Genomic DNA, 17,679 nt, shown 5'->3' with positions numbered 1-17,679 from the left:
GTTGAACGTCCAGAAGCGCTGCAGTGCTTATGACGTAACGAAATGTATACATATGACAAGCCAGTTCGGCGGCCCCTGAATTACGGCAATTGCTGACAATGAGTTCAATTCTTGGACCGTGATGCAAAGTGAGTACATGAGGCAAGCGTGCGTACTTCACGTTGGCGTGGAAAGGTTCAACTTCACCTTCATCGACGAAAATGATAAGGGAAAGTTTGAAGCCGCGACGAGGGAACAATCCGGTCACAGGCGTAAGTTCGCCGCTTCGGAAGACTCGATAAACTTCTGCAAGTAAAACGTTTCAGCTCTGGTTCAGCTTTTGGTTTCAGGCGCAGCCGGACCATCTGTCGCCTTTATCGAGATCCCAGCACCCTTCCGTTCCCTCGGGCAAATCGCTCCCACCCACAAAACCGCCCAGCTTTAACCCCGAAGGAAAATCTTCAGAGAGATCTCACAGCCTCGGAAAAAGAGCGATATCCTCTGGAGGCTGAATTTGTCGGAGAACCCGTAAGATCTGATAAAAAATCGTTCGTTTACACAGCGAGCCATTCTGTCAACATTCCAAAATGCACGGATGTTTTCAAATGTCGTTAATAGAAGGTTAAGTTCGGCTAGGCAACATCTACCTCGGATCGATCGTTCGAAACGTACGATTCTTCCAAGGATTTTCATAAAATATGTGCAACTAACTCCTACGTCTTGGCGGGAAAAACTTCTGGCCATCTTTGTTTAACTGGAGCTCAAAATTAGGATACAATTTTATTACTACGAGGTATAGTCGTACGAATAACTTTTCAACATTTAGATACCGTCGGTTACTTTCGGTCTTTTGGGAATACGAAGAGATTGAAAAAGTTGTTCGAATTTTCGAGAACATATTTATATTATCGAACGGTTTCAGTGCACAGCTTATCGATTGAGATCATCCTTTGACACAAGGATAATTAAAAGCTGGCGGTATCATCCTAATATCGGAATTATATGTTCAATTGATTTCTCTAATTCACGATTACGGCTGTCAGATAAAAATAAAAAAATTAACTTTGAATAGGTTGCAGATTGCAATAATTGCTTGATTGTTTGCTAATAAAATTTTGATAATTTGCTATAAATGTTTTTCATGGAATAAATCATAGGTTTATATATGGAGTATTTCTGTCTACCAATTTTTAGTATATAATACCAGAATTTTAATGTTAAGGATAGTGCTAGTCGGAATTTACGAATTATAACGATCACTTTATCCCATAACCAATCCAAAATTCATCGTGAATTCTTCTTTATTCGTCACCAAGAAAACCCATTACGATGTTTTTTCTGTACGTTGTAAATAATCGATGAACACAATCTGATAAGTTTTAGAAAACTGTTAACCCTGTCTGGGGTACATTTTTCATTTGTACGAATCATAAAAATCATCAGTGAGATTGAGGTTTCGGAGGTCACTGGTTTTTTTTCTGCAGTTAGAATTGAAAAATTTCAAATGGTAGTTTCAATATTGCGACTGTTTTTATTGATACCAGATTCGGATTCGACGCGTCTAAAACCTTAGAATACCGCGGAGGTAACGACTTGTTGGATCGACACGTCAATTCTAAGGTTATATTCGACGGTCATCGGTTATGTTATGTTTGTTGAGATTGAGTTAGTTTCCCGGTCAGCTGACTATGGCGCTGTAGATTTCTCTGTGTTGCCAATATAAATGTCTAGTGGAAAAAATTAGCCGTCTCAGATTCATTGCCCCAAGTGTACATACATCATCGATTTACTGCAGCTGAACAGCAAATTCGGCCATGAAATATGAAAATTGTCAAACATGACTAAATCCACCGAGTAGTTGGGCACGACGGTTAGGGGTTGAAGAGGGGGTGGCTGGAGCCAGCAATCTGTGGCAACTAGTCCTCGCAACCACAAATCACTCCGCGTTGTCCGGTTTATTCTCCCCCTCACTTCCCCCGTAACCAACACCTCCTCTCTCTCTCTCTCTCCCTCTTTTTCACTCTCTCTTCGGTTCCCGTTTTTCAATTTTATTTAATACTAGCTGCCCGTTGCGGCTTCGCCCGCATCCAAATTTAATATGATAAAATGAAGATTCTATTCAGTTAAAAGATCTTTCTTACAGTTCCCAACAATCGGAAAAGAATAGAAACGGATTAAGAATTTCAATACGACCTATCCCGACTTCTTTATCCAAACGGATGTTTCGTACTCTCTGAAAAGAATTGATAATTGCCATCCCTTATTCTCAATAAATAATTGAAACGAACAAGCTATTAGTGGTGGCATTGTCGCAAATATGACGGGATAGGAAAGAACAGATAAAATCGAATAGAAACGAATAAACAGATTAGAACGAACAGTGTCTCATTGGAATAACTCATGCTTAATTCGGAAACTCAAAGAAATGGATTTCATAATTCTGCTAATCGTTCCGTTTCTAGTCTTTTCCGATTGTTGGGTTAAGAATATTTGAGTGAAGACTGAGAATATCTAACCTAACCTATGACCGAACATAACCTCTATCTGTAAGAGATTAGTCAGCGTTCGCTTAAGTATGTTTTCTCGTACTGACTTCGCTTACAAGTATCCTTTCTTGTCCTAAACTATTTATCTCATTGTAACGAAATATATGCCTACAACGTGGTCAGACTTTGTAGCTATTCACAGGAAAAAACATCAAAATCGGTTTAGTCGTTCCGGAATCGACATGAAACGACTCACGTGCCACCTACTGTGAAATGGTTGTAATAATTCATAAGCCTTCGCTGTGGTGAGGGAACGCACACAGAAAAGACGGACATTTATTTTTATATAGCTTTCGACTCTGTAGCAATTTACCGCCGCTTGTTACTTTGTTTCAAGGGAGTGATGTCCCAGACCGTCAATGAATTCTTTTCCGCAATTCTACTCTGTCCCTCCCACTCACTCTCTATTTCCGGATGAAACGCGCACGAAATGCCAACCGTTCCGCTTTCAAATGAAGGACGATTATCGGCTGGCCATTCGCTCGCCAGCTCTGTCTACTCGTTCCGCGATTTTATCCGTGACGTTTCCAGCTTCCAATTTGATTTATATCTTTCGGGAAACCACGCAGGTAACACGATTGCTATACGTGATCTACTTCGGGTCATCGGTCCAGTAAATTCAATTATATGAGATCTCTTCGCTACGTCACTTCATTTTGTATAATCCAATCCTAACCTAACCAAACCAAACCAAACCAAACCAAACCAAACCAGACCAAACCAAACCTAACCAAACCTAACCAAACCTAACCTAACCCAACCCAACCAAGTTTTGTGCAGTCAATGCATTTTGCTGCTTATATCAACTCCATCCTGGCCCAAAATAACTATCTTCATGCAGTGAAATCGATCGATCATTATTCCTCGTACGTGGAGGTACGTGGTGCCCAGGGTGAACGTTTCAACGTCTTTTTCTGGAATTATCTTGAGTATTATCATTTTTACCTCAATTAAAGTATATTGTTCTTAATTCAATCACAAATTCGATCACAATTTTCGCCAAAACTCTAGGAGAAGACGTTGATACTGTCCACCCTGGGCACCAGGTACCTTGGAGACGGTTGCCGTATCGATATTCGTATTCAGTGACCCCAAAAACCCCCAAGCAACGAGTTTCGACAAATTCGATCACAATTTTCGCCAAAACTCTAGGAGAAGACGTTGATACTGTCCACCCTGGGCACCAGGTACCTCGGAGACGGTTGCCGTGGCGATATTCGTGTTCAGCGACCCCAAAAACCCCCGAGTAGCAAATTTTTTATTTAGTGTCTCTTGGAAGTGCACTTGCAAAATGCATATTATTAATGCCATAATGCATTTTCAAAAAATTAATTAAGCAATTTAGTTCACAAAGTTTGTAGGCGCTCTTACGAAGCGAATGCAAAAAACCGCATTAAAATCCGTCTTACTGCTCAAAAAATCGACAGTCCATTGCTTTATTTCCTCGACTACCTGCTCACAACCTGCGGGCAAAATGAAAAACTTATAAGGGCAAGACGGAATCCACAGGGTAAATCTACATTTTACATTTGGCACAACGAAACAACCATCTTCTATATCGGTACACAGCTCGTGTGTCTATAAGTGGTTCCGTATATTGTTCGCAATAAAATAGACAAAACACGTCATCTTGCCAGTGCTGCTCCGGATGTTGCAAAATTTTATCGTCTTAGAAGCTTATTGTTGTCGTTTTAACTTCATCCATCGCTTTCTGCATCGTTTCTTCGGTTCAAGATCCCGTTTTACTATTCCATTTTGCCCTAAGATGCGATTTTCCATCTTTCCCATATGCCTATTGCCAATAATAATATCAAAACTACTCGAGCTTCATGTCACGTGGTTCCGTTTTACAGGTAGTTTCCATCTTGTCCTCCCTTTCCCTGCTTACAATTGGTGAATTTTGACAGTATAACTAAGGGAGACGCGTGTAGAAGATTTACAAAATGGACATTATTATTTCCAATTCACTGTTAGGGCAATTTATCAAAATAAAAATCCGACTATTAGTTACTGCCATTGGGCTGTCATATTAAATTTTTTTCATTAAGAAATATTGAGTGAATGGGCTGAAACAAATTTGCAAAGAATATTCAAAACTTTGGGTTTTCAAATCGCTCCATGATGGAACCGGTCTAGAAATATTCGAGGTGATAAATCAAAGTTTTGTAAATTTAAAAAAAAAAATTTCAGATCGTTTGAACAACGTTTTAGTTAATCAAGAGAATTAAAAGTAGTAAAAAAATGTTGTAAGACAACCGCCCATCATGGTCTCGGTCTTAAAATGTCAACCTGACAAAAAAACTGCTTTTGGTTGAGAATTTTAGCGCATGCGCGTTTTCTTAAAGGAATGCTGAATTACCGACCGACTAAAACAATCGCGGTTCACGGTTTTGCCTTTCTGAGAAAACAAATCGTTCTCAACTTTGGGAAACTACAATAATTGTGCTTCTGTCGGCATTGGATGATGATCGGAAAATTGTCGGAAATACAATGTATACACTTTCAGCCGATTCTAACTTGCTTTCAGGTTATCGCAGCTGAATCCCACATCTTTTTTGTGTTATTTCATGAATTATCCAAGCTTCCTTTGATTATCACACAAGCACTATCATAAACCTTATCATGATTTACCTACTGAAACTTGAAGCTTTCGTATCCGCTGAACGTCTCCCAAATGAAAAATGGTCAAAGAACGTCGACCTTCAACGTCGCTTTGACTTTCAGGCTTCAATCCGGGCCAAAAGCGGCGCTCAGCTTGTAATGACAATGCGAGTCTGTCTAAAACTGCTCACTAATTGCTTGGAGCTTTCACGGCCAGTCGAAAACTCTCACGAAACAATACAGAGGCTAGAAAGAGAAGTAAAAGTTGTGGGTGTAGTTCAGAATCATTCCTCTTCCTCCCCGTCGATCCGAGCTCTTCCATTGTCCATTATTCCTTCCAAATCATTTCGGGAACTTCACTTTAGGAGTGAAATCATGCACATCTAACCGAGTTTCGCTTTGACCAAATTCTTCAGTTCACTTCAGTATCCATATATTTTTGGGGCAGGGTTGAAATTTCGAATTTGAAAAGCTCCGAATGCGCCGTATTCCGAATTTTTTGGTGCGGGAACTTAAAGTAAAAAAATCAAGCGTTCGTGAAAAGTCAAAGTTTTCAATGTTTCGAAACCAAACGCTCAAAGTTACGAAAAAGCAAAGTTCCCAAAGTGCAAAACGAGAAAACTTTTAAATCCGATGCATCGAAATTCCGAATGATCTAAGCTTTTCAGTTCTGTGAATTTCTGAGTTGGGATAATTTCACCACTTTGATTTTTCTTGGATTTGGATTTTCGATATTTTTACGCTCGGAATCCTGGTCATTCTGAATCTCGGTTTTTTCGACTTTTTACACCTGCTCGTTCAGTAAACTACGCTGTGTGAGTATATTTAACTTTCGGAATTTTACTCTATCGAAACTTTATTCTTCGGAATTCTGCTCCATCGAAACTTTACTTTTTGGAACTTTGCTCCATGGTAACCTGAATTATCGGAAAGTTTACTTCGAAACGTTGAGCCGTCGGGTTTCCGACCATTCGAAACATTGTTGTTTCGTAAAAATTTGACTTCACCACTTCAAATTTTGCCAAAAAATAATTCGGAATTAAGCGCTTTCCGATCTTTTCAAATCGGAACTTCGACCCTGTCCCACCTTTTTTATATCATATTACATAGTTTCTCTTTGGAGTGTCGTGGGTACTATTCGCGGCTCTTGTGTAGCCGAAAGCGCTCGCAGAGGACTTCCTCAAATGACGTTTAATGTTTAGTCTGCTCTGTTTCACTATTTCACGTTGTAGGTAGGTACAGAGGAAAGGTCGAGTCAGTGCAAACTTGTTACCAACCTCGCACTCGCTGTCAAGTGACTCTTAAAAGCGTGAAAAATTTCCATTCACAAAATCCGGCCGCGAGGATGTAATTTGTTGGAAAGCTGATCGAAATTACTCGCAATTCATAGTTATCAAAATTATCAAATAAATATCTCCTTTGTATCGAAGTCGAATCGTTATCTTCGAACTTTTACGCGGTTAGATTTATAAGGGATTCTCCGTGAACCTCAGCCACTACTTGCAATCCTCAAGAACATTATTCACGCGAGGTACGAACCAGAATATGAATTCTGTTCCATTCAAAACTTTGTAACAAAACGATACCATTTTTTGTCCCACTATACCCCTTGCTAGGATGGACAAAATATTTAAAAAAGTACACACACATTAAATGTACTTGAGAGTGGTACCAAAATCTGGTCAAATGTGCAAAATATTGTGAAGGGGTGAGAAATGGTGGCAGAATTCGTGGAGAATCTCTCTTATGTATGAGTGGAGCATTTCATGTATCGTGGCAGCGTATTGTACTGTTAATTATTACATTTTATACAAGACTGTACTATGTATAATATGGACACAAATAAGTCTCAACGCAGCTTGTCGTATCAGTTTGCACCCTTATAGCCTACAATTGGACAAATTTTTTAAAACCCTATAACTCAAGTGATAGAAAGATCGTTGAGTACAGCTCGAGAATTTTTAAACTGAATTAAAAATTAGAAATAGAGAAGAAAACCATTTAAAATTCTCCAGCAACGCAATTTGCGTTAATAATAACGAACACGAATAAAACAATTTTCTTTCTGTATGATGGAAATAAATCTGCCCAAATTCGAATAACGCAATCTAAAATATCGATAATTCTAGAAAAAAATAATTATAATTGAAACCTTAAAATTCATTAAACCTCGATACATTTTATTCGGTTCTGATGTTTTTGGGTCTATTTTGTTTACCATCGAGATCTCCAGCCACAACCTAGAAAAAAATTTACATAGAAATTTCTCCGGAATGAACGAAAATATATTTGTTCAAATTTAATCATTTTGAACGTTGTACTTGAGAAACCTTTTCACAAATTATTAATATCTGAGCTTATGTTAATTGAATTTGTTGAAATTTATGTTTATTATACAATAGGGATGTTGTGTTTCCGATGTTTATCATTAGTGGTGGATATAAAGTTGCTGAGATATTTATAAACGGCTTATTTTCTTTCCCAATCTCTGATTCAAACGGTGGGAAGCATTTATCCTTAAAGGGGAGCTTATGCTGTAAATGTACCAAGACGTAATGCCCGTAGAAGCTTGCCAATTTTTTTCAGAACGATGTTCAACCAACCAAATAACATACATCATAGCCCAAGAAAAAGAAATTGTAGTTTGGTCGATTGACCAAGATTGAGAAAAAATTACATATCAAATACCTGATACGCTTAATTTTCAGAACAGTTCACTGGATATATATTTATACTCCGAATTTTAGCCAAAAGCATCGAGAATTGTAGAATTTATTCACCTTGAGTAGGTAAAATTAAGGAAAAAATAAATCTAACAAATGAAATATGCAAGGAAACCGTAATTAAATGTATTTTCCTAATCTAATTTCCTAAAGTCTAATTTAGAGCGTAATCTAATAACCGTCGAATCAGCAATAGTGTTAGTCTCGCTATCACTTACATCAATTTCAGTTTTCAATCGTTTATGGAGTAGACGGCGGTAATAATTAGATTTTTTCCCTCCAGCATTATTTGGCTTCTTCAAGTTTTCACAACAAATAATTAACTGAATAATGAAAAAGAATTATCTACTCCATAACCTCCATAAATATAGAAAAATATAAACGACGCTTATACGTGTTAAGAAAGAATAAAGTTTGTTGTAGGACTTATCTTTATAAATTTACATATGGTGAGTGCAGTTTTTCCCAATTTCGACTTGCATGAACATATTTTGAAAAAATTGCACCCGTCCAAAGTGAACAAGTTCTGCAATTTTCAATGTATTAATTAGCCGAAATTTGTTGTATAAATTCCGTGCGCCGTACTGAACAATGAACAATATCAGATTTTCGAAACCTAATTTTTGAAAATAGTCATGTATTAATTTATAAAACGTTATGACTGAAATTCACTGTAATTTATTACACGATAAATTATATACCTATACAAATTACATTATCAATGACAAAAGCACGAATCATCAGACATACTATATCCAAAATCGTGTAAAAATTATACAGTTCAAACTTTCAAAGTTCACCACATGATTTTCGATGTGGTATATCTGATGATTCGTGCTTTTGAAATTTATAGTGTGGATTTAAAAATATTTTATTCAATTCACAAGATAAATTATATAATAAATTACACATGAATTTCGGTAATGATATTTTATAATTTAACACATCATCATTTTCAGTACGAAGGACAGTATTAATGAAAAATTAGACAAGCATCTTCTTACACCCTTACTTCTCAAATGTACTTTCATACCGTAAGCCCCCAACCTGAACTGCAAGTGAACAGCGTTTTATTCCTCTTTTCTCGGTCAAGTCTGGGATCCTATAGCGGAAATTTCACCTCCTTACATAGGATATGAACAATATGCATCACTCAGCCTCTCAAATGAAGAGAGAATCTCGGGAGAGTATTGGAATATTTTTGAGTGCCCGGCTTTCGAGTGACAGATAACTGCACTGCAAGACTCTTTGAAGATTTAGACCGTTCACAATCAGACCGAAGCCTACTTGACCTGAAGAAATTCGGAATCGATCTGCCATACGTGCTGGAGTAGCGTCGGATTAGTTTTACGAAACTAGAGAGTAAAAAAAAAAAAAACCTGCTTTAAAACGAACTTACATTATTAATTAATCTTTTCGTTAAAACAATAAATTGTGAGTAATAATTAGGAGAATGAAAAATGAATCTCGAGGATGGAAATGTGTATAAACAAAAGAAGTGATCAAGTTGAACAAATGAACTGACAATAACAACAAAATTTTTCATCAAGCACCAATTTTCATTTTCATTTATCGTTAATGAAATTTGTTCGTATCAAACAATTAGCAAACTTAGAAATTCGGACTCGAATGAACTTAATTTACTTCACTTTTCATTGTACTCCCAATTACCTACCTTGAAGTTTCACATATTTTATGAGATCACTTTACCACAGCACAATATTGTGTAATGCCGATGTATAGAAATAAAACTAAATACCTACAAATTAACAAAATCGGTGTTCAATGATCTGAAAAAATGAATCAACAAAATTTTATTACCGCTTACTTTGTACAATCCGCTAATTCCTGGTCGCTATGAACGCACGTCCAACGATCGATTCTTCACACAAGAGAGGAAAATAATTTATGAAAACAGGAAACGGTTCAAAGTATAAGGACTCCGTAAGCAAGCAACTACAGCATCGCTTTAAATCGAATTGTGTTGAAAAGTTAGTATGAAAGGAATTCGTGGAGGAAATTTTCCTCATCTTGAAACAGGATTCGTAAACTTTGTGAAAATTTTATCAGCAGTTTATTCGGGCTTCCTGGAAATCTCGTCACAATTTTTTCAGGAATTACTTGTCGTAGCGTTTATGCAATTTATATGACTAAAAATTATTCGTATTTTTGCTAGCGGTTCTTCCGAAGTTATTTACAGACTGGCCCACTTCGCGATACATTGTAATTTGTCAACTTAACAATAAGCGCAGTTGTTCAGTGGGAGGAGAACGAATGAATACAAGAATCCGAAATACCTTTCAATATAAAAATCTCTGCAATTCAATTCAGATGAGCTCCGGAAAGGTTTTCAGTTACACAAAAAAGTTGTAAGGCTTTTGTGGCAGTGTACGGTAAAAGGATGGTCATTTCCATTAATATTGAGGGCAATCTGTTCGTTTTGAATTGAATGTGGTTGTCAATTTGCACAGCCAAAGGAGAAGAACGATAACCGATAAGAAAACGAACCCTCTCCATTACCAATTGTGTCGCATTTCTTTGCCAGTTTAAGTTCGTGTCGTCGATTATGCTGAACCTAAATCTCAGGAACAACGACGCATACATTGAAACAAATTTTAGTCTTTCCGAAATTTTTCATTACATTTACAGTAAAATATATAAAGATTATCTAACTGAAATAACACTATACGTATCAAAATATTACTAATTGAAACTAGTTATTGATAAACAATAATTAATCTCTTGGTGATATTTAATGAGAATGCCAGGGAAATAAATATTAAAATGATTTGAAGGAAACATTTGTTAGAAAGAAACAACGATTTGATGAATGTAAAAAAATTCACTCGCTATTTATAAATGTAAGATGTTTTTTCAGTCGCCTTGGCTGAAATATTTCAATTAAGTTGAAGAGTCTTGATGAAAAATCAAAAAATCCACGCCTAAAATGTCTAGTACTGAAATATTATTTCAATAATTATCGATAGCGAGATTCTTATCTTCTTCTTACAGGAGAAACCTGTGAGTTGATACTCACGTCTTCGAAATCAAATCAAAAAGAAGTCTTTGCTTCAACAAACAAGCAATTTCTCTGAAAATTCTTAGAAAGAAATTAACGAGAATAAAACTGAAATCTAGTAATAAATAAAACTTGAGAAAAACAAATTCACGTAATTACTCTATCCACTACAACACAAGATACTTCCGAACTTTAAGAACGTTTAAAGTTTACAACAAACTCCAATTAAATTGCGAATATTGTGTTCAATAATCTTATGTCTATTTAATCAAAATGATTTCGGCAAACTGTTACTTTCCGAGAAAATCTGTTTCAATGATGTTGATGTTACAAAACAACATGTTATAAAACTACTGCTCAATTTCTCCTGAGGAATACAGTAAATTTTCAAACCGCAATATTGGGCCAATTTCAATGTAATCACACCGCATCTGGATCGTAAATGAATTAAATACATTTAATCACCCCAGATTAATTTTTCCAAACCTAACTACTCAGTTTCCTGGTCTATTTCTCTACAATAACAACTGAATATCCTTAATTCGGACTCTCGATTTTACAATTTTTCTTTTAATTGAGGAGAGATTTGCTCTCGTCAAATTCACCTCGATTACCTTTTATTTCATGTTGTGAACGAGAATGGTTCGAATTCCAAATAGCTCGAATTTCAAATTTCTGTAACGCGGATACGAATTTCCCTGAAAATTGCACGTGTCGAATTTAATAAAATACAAATCTCGCACTTTTGAAATGATTAAATTGATGAGGAGTCTAAATACGTATCGTAAAAAAGACCCTAAATGAAAATGTGAGGGTGAGCAATGCTTTACTTTACCGGCGCCGTTGAGACCGCCTAAAAAGATAAAAGACGTGACCAATAAACATGTCGTTAAAAATCTCGTGAAAAAAATAATCCAAATCCGGATTTCGCAAAGCGGTCGCAAAACTAAGAGGAAAAGAAAAAAAAAAGAACAATCGTAAGAATTAGCTCGGTACTTTTCGTCATTTTCCTATAATTATGTACCACGTTAGTAGTTGAGAATTATTTTCTACTTTCGTACGAAGATGCCAGTTGTGTAAAATTTTTAAAGCTGATCTGTTGGAATAGTTTTAAGCTCCTATTTTACTGATTGCAATCTTTTGATTCGGCGGCTAATTTTTGTAAAAATCAAGCAGAATGTCGGTAATTTTTTGAATCCATTGAAGATTATTTACTTACCGTTTTCCTGTTTCCGGAGAAATAAAAGGGCAAGGGAGCTTATCGTAACCACGTTTTGAGGTCAAGACTATCCTCTTCGATCATTTTCAAGTGGACATCGCATGTTTGATACATTTTTTTTCCGGTAATATTTCGAACACTCGTCGACTTAGAACTGATAAGATTTTCTATTCGATCAGCCGAGTAGTTCTCCACTTGTTTAAATAGCAATTTAAACAAAGTATCAACGAATAATGTTTTCTGAGCTCAAAATTTTCTTCGACAAAATTAGCAAGACATTATTTCTTCCATGCCTTTTGAATTATAATTCTAAATATCATAACGAGAAACAGAACCATACAATGAAATATTATTCATTACATTGACCAACATGACGAATATTTGCTCATTTGTGCAAATTAAATCGACCGCAAGTCTTACTATTCGACGCGAATCACTTATTCTCCTTGTCTTGAATTTCTTTATCCAACAATACTACACAGTTTCACAACGATTATAATCCACACAACAGCGATCTGCATTACCGGCGTTAACGCAGTGACTCCTCTAAAAAAATCTACCCAACGTCTGATCAAGTGTAAACCTAACGCGATTTGTGATTTATCAAACGCAAAGAATACCGTGAGCAAATAAGGTAGACTTCTCTACATTACATCTACAGTCGGTAATGTTGCCACTAGAGTGAATGAAGATTTTTCCGTGTCGCATTCATAGTTGGTATTATTGCCACCAGAGTGAGTGACTATCGGTACTGATTTGTAGCGTCATCTTACACGAAATATGCATGTAGCAGGGTATTATCAACTTGATAATATTTTACAAACATCACGCATGACTCGTCAACTTTGTCGACTAGTTTGAAATATCATTTCATACCAGTGAGCTGTGTGATCTAAACAACGACAAAATGTCTCTGAACGTAAATCCCGAAATTGTATCAATTTTTAGTTTTTGGGGCGGTATCTTGGCTCTGAAAATTTTGGCCATGTCATTACTTACTGCACGTCAACGATTCCGAAAACAGGTGAGTTCGAATTTTGTTTACCGGGTCACTCTAATCATAGGACAGGCTAAGGCTAACACCTCTTATTTCTGAGTCCGAAAACCGGTTTCGTGTTCTCTCCTCGTTCGCTTGCTTTTGTTTTTTCTTCTTTCTCGGATCGCGTACAAAACGGAGAATCACGTTACTCGAAACAATTTATAGAAAAAAATAAGAATATTAAAATGTACGAGGTGACCGCAAATTATCAGTCACTATGGGAATTCTTGTCGGGAAAAGTCTGTAATCAAACTAATTCCCCAATTCTGATCCCCTATCGAGACCTTGAGATACCGTTTATTTTTGAAATGTTTCACCATTTTTTTTTTGTTCCAGTCTCGATAATATTGTTGTGTAAGACGGATTATATAACGATTAATTCGTGTTAAGTACTGTTCATATCTTACATGGACTGACCAGTGAATTTCAAAATTATAAAAAAATAGACCTTGGATAATATTGTGTTTTATTTCGAGTCAAACGATTCCTTTACAATGCAGAGCAAAATTATGTATTATATATATTGGAAAAAACGTCATTCACTGCAGTATAATATATTGAATTGCTGAAATTCTCTTCACTTCTTTGTATCTTGAAAAAAAAAATTCAGTTGGAACTAATCAAGAATTACAAATGTATATCTGTGTTATCTACAATTTCTCATTTGACTTTTGCACTTTTCTCCCAATCAACCGACGTTAATCATCACTATCAAATCTGAATCGCAAAACATCCCACAGACATCCCACAAAATCCCTCTTGCGTATAAAAAGTTCTTAAACCATTAAACTTCAACTATGAAAACCTCGTTGTTAAGAACACCATGGAAATCGCATTATTCTACTACTTTCTTCACTTAAAAAATCATGTATTTTCTCTGATTCTAATAAAAAGCAGCTCATTTTGTTAGAAATTAGGAAGAAATACATTGTTCTTGTCCACAATTTTATCTCACAGACAATTTGTGAAGAATTTATTAACGACTAAAATTAGATATTGTTTATTGGAATTGAACAAGGTACCTATATGTATAATGGATTTTTCTGTGAAAAAGTAACGGAATAGTGTTATTTCTGTGACGCTGTTCGATGCGATGTTTACAGAACATCTTCGTCGTCAGTGTCTTCAACAAATTTTCTTATATCATGGGAACTTATTTAGTTAGATCTCACTAGATAGGTTCAAAGATACTTTCACAATCTTTTGTCTTATCACGTTTGTGAGACAACACATTTTTGAACCAACTGCACGTCCCACAACATCAGCAAACTTTCTTGAATTATAAAAACTGCTAGGAAATTTTTGTTCCAAGGTCTGAAAGTAAAGAGAAAATTACAGTGTAAATAGCTTGGCGCTATACGCTGCTTTGCTAAATAAAAATGAAACTAATTGCAGGTCTTCGCAAATCCGGAGGACACATCACTCGCAAGTAAAAAATCAAAGGTCGTCTTTGACGACCCAGATGTCGAACGAGTCCGCAGAGCACACTTGAACGACCTTGAAAATGTTGTGCCATGGTTCATCGTCACTTCGCTTTGGATAGGAACTGATCCATCAACATGGCTGGCCAGTTTGTTGATCCGAACTTTCGTCATCACGAGGATAATCCACACCATCGTCTACGCAATCGTACCGTTTCCACAACCTGCAAGAGGCCTCAGTTTTGGCGTAGGATTTTTGACCACCGGCTACATGGCGGTTTCAACAATAATGCACTACTCATCTTAGAGAAAAAAATTTTTCATTTCCCTACACGAAGGGAAAGGATTATTTCAGTCAAGTGATATTCGTTTGATTCAACGAAATGATTTAACGCAGCGAACGCAATACTTACTTAGTTCAACGAAATACTTGTGTCAACATACTACAGAAGTGAATCGAACCTTTGAACGATCATGCTGACTGTCAATTTATTCAAGATAACACGGGGCAAGTTCTTTGCGATAATGCGACCTCTTTATCAAGAAAATCCGTAATTGGTATGATTGAAAATTTGAGTGAATGCACCGTAATTGTTTTGTTTCAAAAATACGACATTTTTGTATCGTTTTGCATTGACTGAACCTTACTGTTATTCAAGCGCACATAATGTGTTTTCCGAAATGATATCGTTTATAATTGCGTCGACTACAAAGCTTGTGGGATTTAGACCCGAAAACTTATTGTTATGTACGTACCAACTATGAATTGAACAAGTGCCAACAGCCTTTGTTTATTTACAGTCATCATCAATTTCGGTGATTTTAAACTCGTCATTATACTTCATTTCCTTGCAGGAAGTCTAGTGGTAAATTTACCTCACCCGATCTGTATCTGATTTCGTACCCGACTATTCGATTTTATAACCATCTCTAAAGCTACTTCCGTAGCGCGAAGGTTCACCGCCTAGTGGCCGTTTATGGTACTAGTATACTGATGCTTACGTCGAATATATACTCTACTTTCTTCAAAGCATGTAGCGTTTCTTTTTACTTTGTAAACAAGTAATGCTACTAATTTAACCAGTTATGCCAAACAAGCTCCGATTAGATCAACAAATTATGGAACTCGATCGATGTAAATTTTTCGTAGGCTAGATTCGTGTACTTATTTTATTTGAAGTACCCAATTGTTTCTGTCAACGAGCATGCGACTTGGAGAAACAAAATACATAAGCGTTAAATGAAATAACATTTAGTTGACTCAATTTCGGAAACACATGAAACTGAGTGAGGTTCACTCGAATCAATTACTTAGATCGTGACAGAAAAGACTTTCGTTGAATCAAGGTATTAGCTTGACTAAATCATTTTGCCAAACTAACTAAATAGAAAATGTTGAATTGAAATCATCATATTTGGAACAAACAAGGGATACCAGATTGAAGTGAATGCACTCCAACAAAATCTATTTTGCCTGTTCAAGAATTCCTTTCCCTCTATGTACGGACTTACAGCACTGAGTGCAATTTCCCTAGGATTTTGCTTCTGCTATCGGTTTGAAAATGGGTAAATCGCACTCAATACGTAACAATGATATGAATTCCAGCTACCTTTGTAATACATGCTGTTATTAATAATAAAATCGGTGACGAGATTAATGCATCATTTGTTTAGCATATTTGTGCAGATAATTGCATGATTTTACACTAACCTACGCACTTGATGTAACGCCAAGTAAAGGCACGGAAAAATTAAACCACTCAAAAGATCATTAGAAGATGCAGTTGGTCAGAAATCACGTCTCATTAAAACTTTCCAATTTTTTTTCTAATTATCGTAGTCTTTCGTTGATGTAAAAATTATAAAATAATAATTAAAAATAGCTGCAGTCTGTATTGTGACACTCTGGCGACATGAACTTTGTACAAAAATTATGGTCGTTGGGCGCCAATTGCTTTCTGAAATAACAATTGAGTACGAAGCGGAAATACAGAAGCGGAGAGTGACAAGATCCTACTCCGGACGTTTGGACTGTATATATACCACGAGCTATGAATAGATCTCGAGTTAGATAAATGATCGTAGGCAAGAAATTGACCAGACAAGACAGAAAATTTGTACGTGATGAAAAATCGAGGTGTTTATTCAAACAATTAACGGGATAAGAGGAATACATATGATGGGTTTGGAGTAAGAATGTTGGATGTTTAAAAGTTAGCACAATTTTAAGTGTATTTCGGATGGGTGAGTATTTAGGATAATTCCACTTCCGCTAGTGGATAACTGGACATGTAAGTATAATACTGAACCTCTAATATTGGAAAATTGTACACAGGAACAGATTGGTAATTGATAATAAAACCTCCGCTATCGGATGGTTAGAGAATAAATAATGCTTCCGCTTTCGGTTTGTTCCTGTTTATCGTTATGAGGACCTACAGACTAACTTTGTAATTGAAATTACAAAGGTAACAAGATGTCTTTCACTCTTGATTAAATGTAGCGCGACAAAACGTCGTTCCGGAAGTTATACGTACATTTCATTTTACTCGATCGAATAACACGAAGCCAGGACATGAATTAAATATTAAGATCTGCCGCTTTTAAAAATCAATAGTTTAGCGAGCAGAAGTACCGAAATCAATCCGGACGTACGACTGCTGATTTAACTCGTGATATCAGAGTGAGAAGAGTTCACTAATTCAAATTCAAACGTTGAAGGCAAATTCAAACGATATTCAAAGGCAAAAGGACCGAAGTATAATCCGCGATGCGTCGAATTGACGCCTTGAGTATCAAAAGCGAAACGTTATTAAAAATATTGGGTTTTGACAGGCAGAAAAACTGAAATACGATCCGCGATGCGCCATCTCAATATGTATGAGCCACATTGAAAATGTATAAAACTATAAAACATAGAAGAACGAATAGTACGAGTTTTACATATTTATGATAAAAAGTGAATTTTCAATTTTGCCTTTACTCTTCGATTCTTGGCCCATACAGTTTGTGTTTTTTTTTTTTTTTTGTCAAAACAATAGTACATGTATCTTTTGTAGACGCTCTTCTTGATTACCTGGCTTCTTTGGTTGCTTGCTTAGGGAAATCAGCTCTAGCGCTCTGTTCAAACCA

The 17,679-nt window shown here is 36.2% G+C and overlaps 1 protein-coding gene across 1 annotated transcript; it reads left to right on the top strand.

Annotated features, from left to right (window-relative positions):
- The first annotated feature begins 12,894 nt into the window (after positions 1 to 12,894).
- On the top strand, positions 12,895 to 16,212 carry LOC124185956 (microsomal glutathione S-transferase 1-like). The gene is made up of 2 exons (XM_046577213.1): positions 12,895 to 13,111; positions 14,522 to 16,212. Exons 1-2 carry the CDS (start codon positions 12,995 to 12,997, stop codon positions 14,852 to 14,854), a joined length of 450 nt encoding a protein of 149 aa, XP_046433169.1. The 5' UTR covers positions 12,895 to 12,994; the 3' UTR covers positions 14,855 to 16,212.
- Positions 16,213 to 17,679: the final 1,467 nt, after the last annotated feature.

This window comes from Neodiprion fabricii, chromosome 7 (genome assembly GCF_021155785.1).
Source record: "Neodiprion fabricii isolate iyNeoFabr1 chromosome 7, iyNeoFabr1.1, whole genome shotgun sequence".
NCBI lineage: Eukaryota > Metazoa > Arthropoda > Insecta > Hymenoptera > Diprionidae > Neodiprion > Neodiprion fabricii.
This window is presented reverse-complemented; position numbering and strand designations above follow the sequence as displayed.

What these genes read in the sequence shown, in the direction of transcription:
- LOC124185956 (XM_046577213.1), top strand. Translation starts at nt 12,995, where the DNA reads ATGTCTCTGAACGTAAATCCCGAAATTGTATCAATTTTTAGTTTTTGG. An exon ending in GTCAACGATTCCGAAAACAG is followed by an intron (nt 13,112 to 14,521) that starts GTGAGTTCGAAT and finishes AACTAATTGCAG; the next exon opens with GTCTTCGCAAATCCGGAGGA.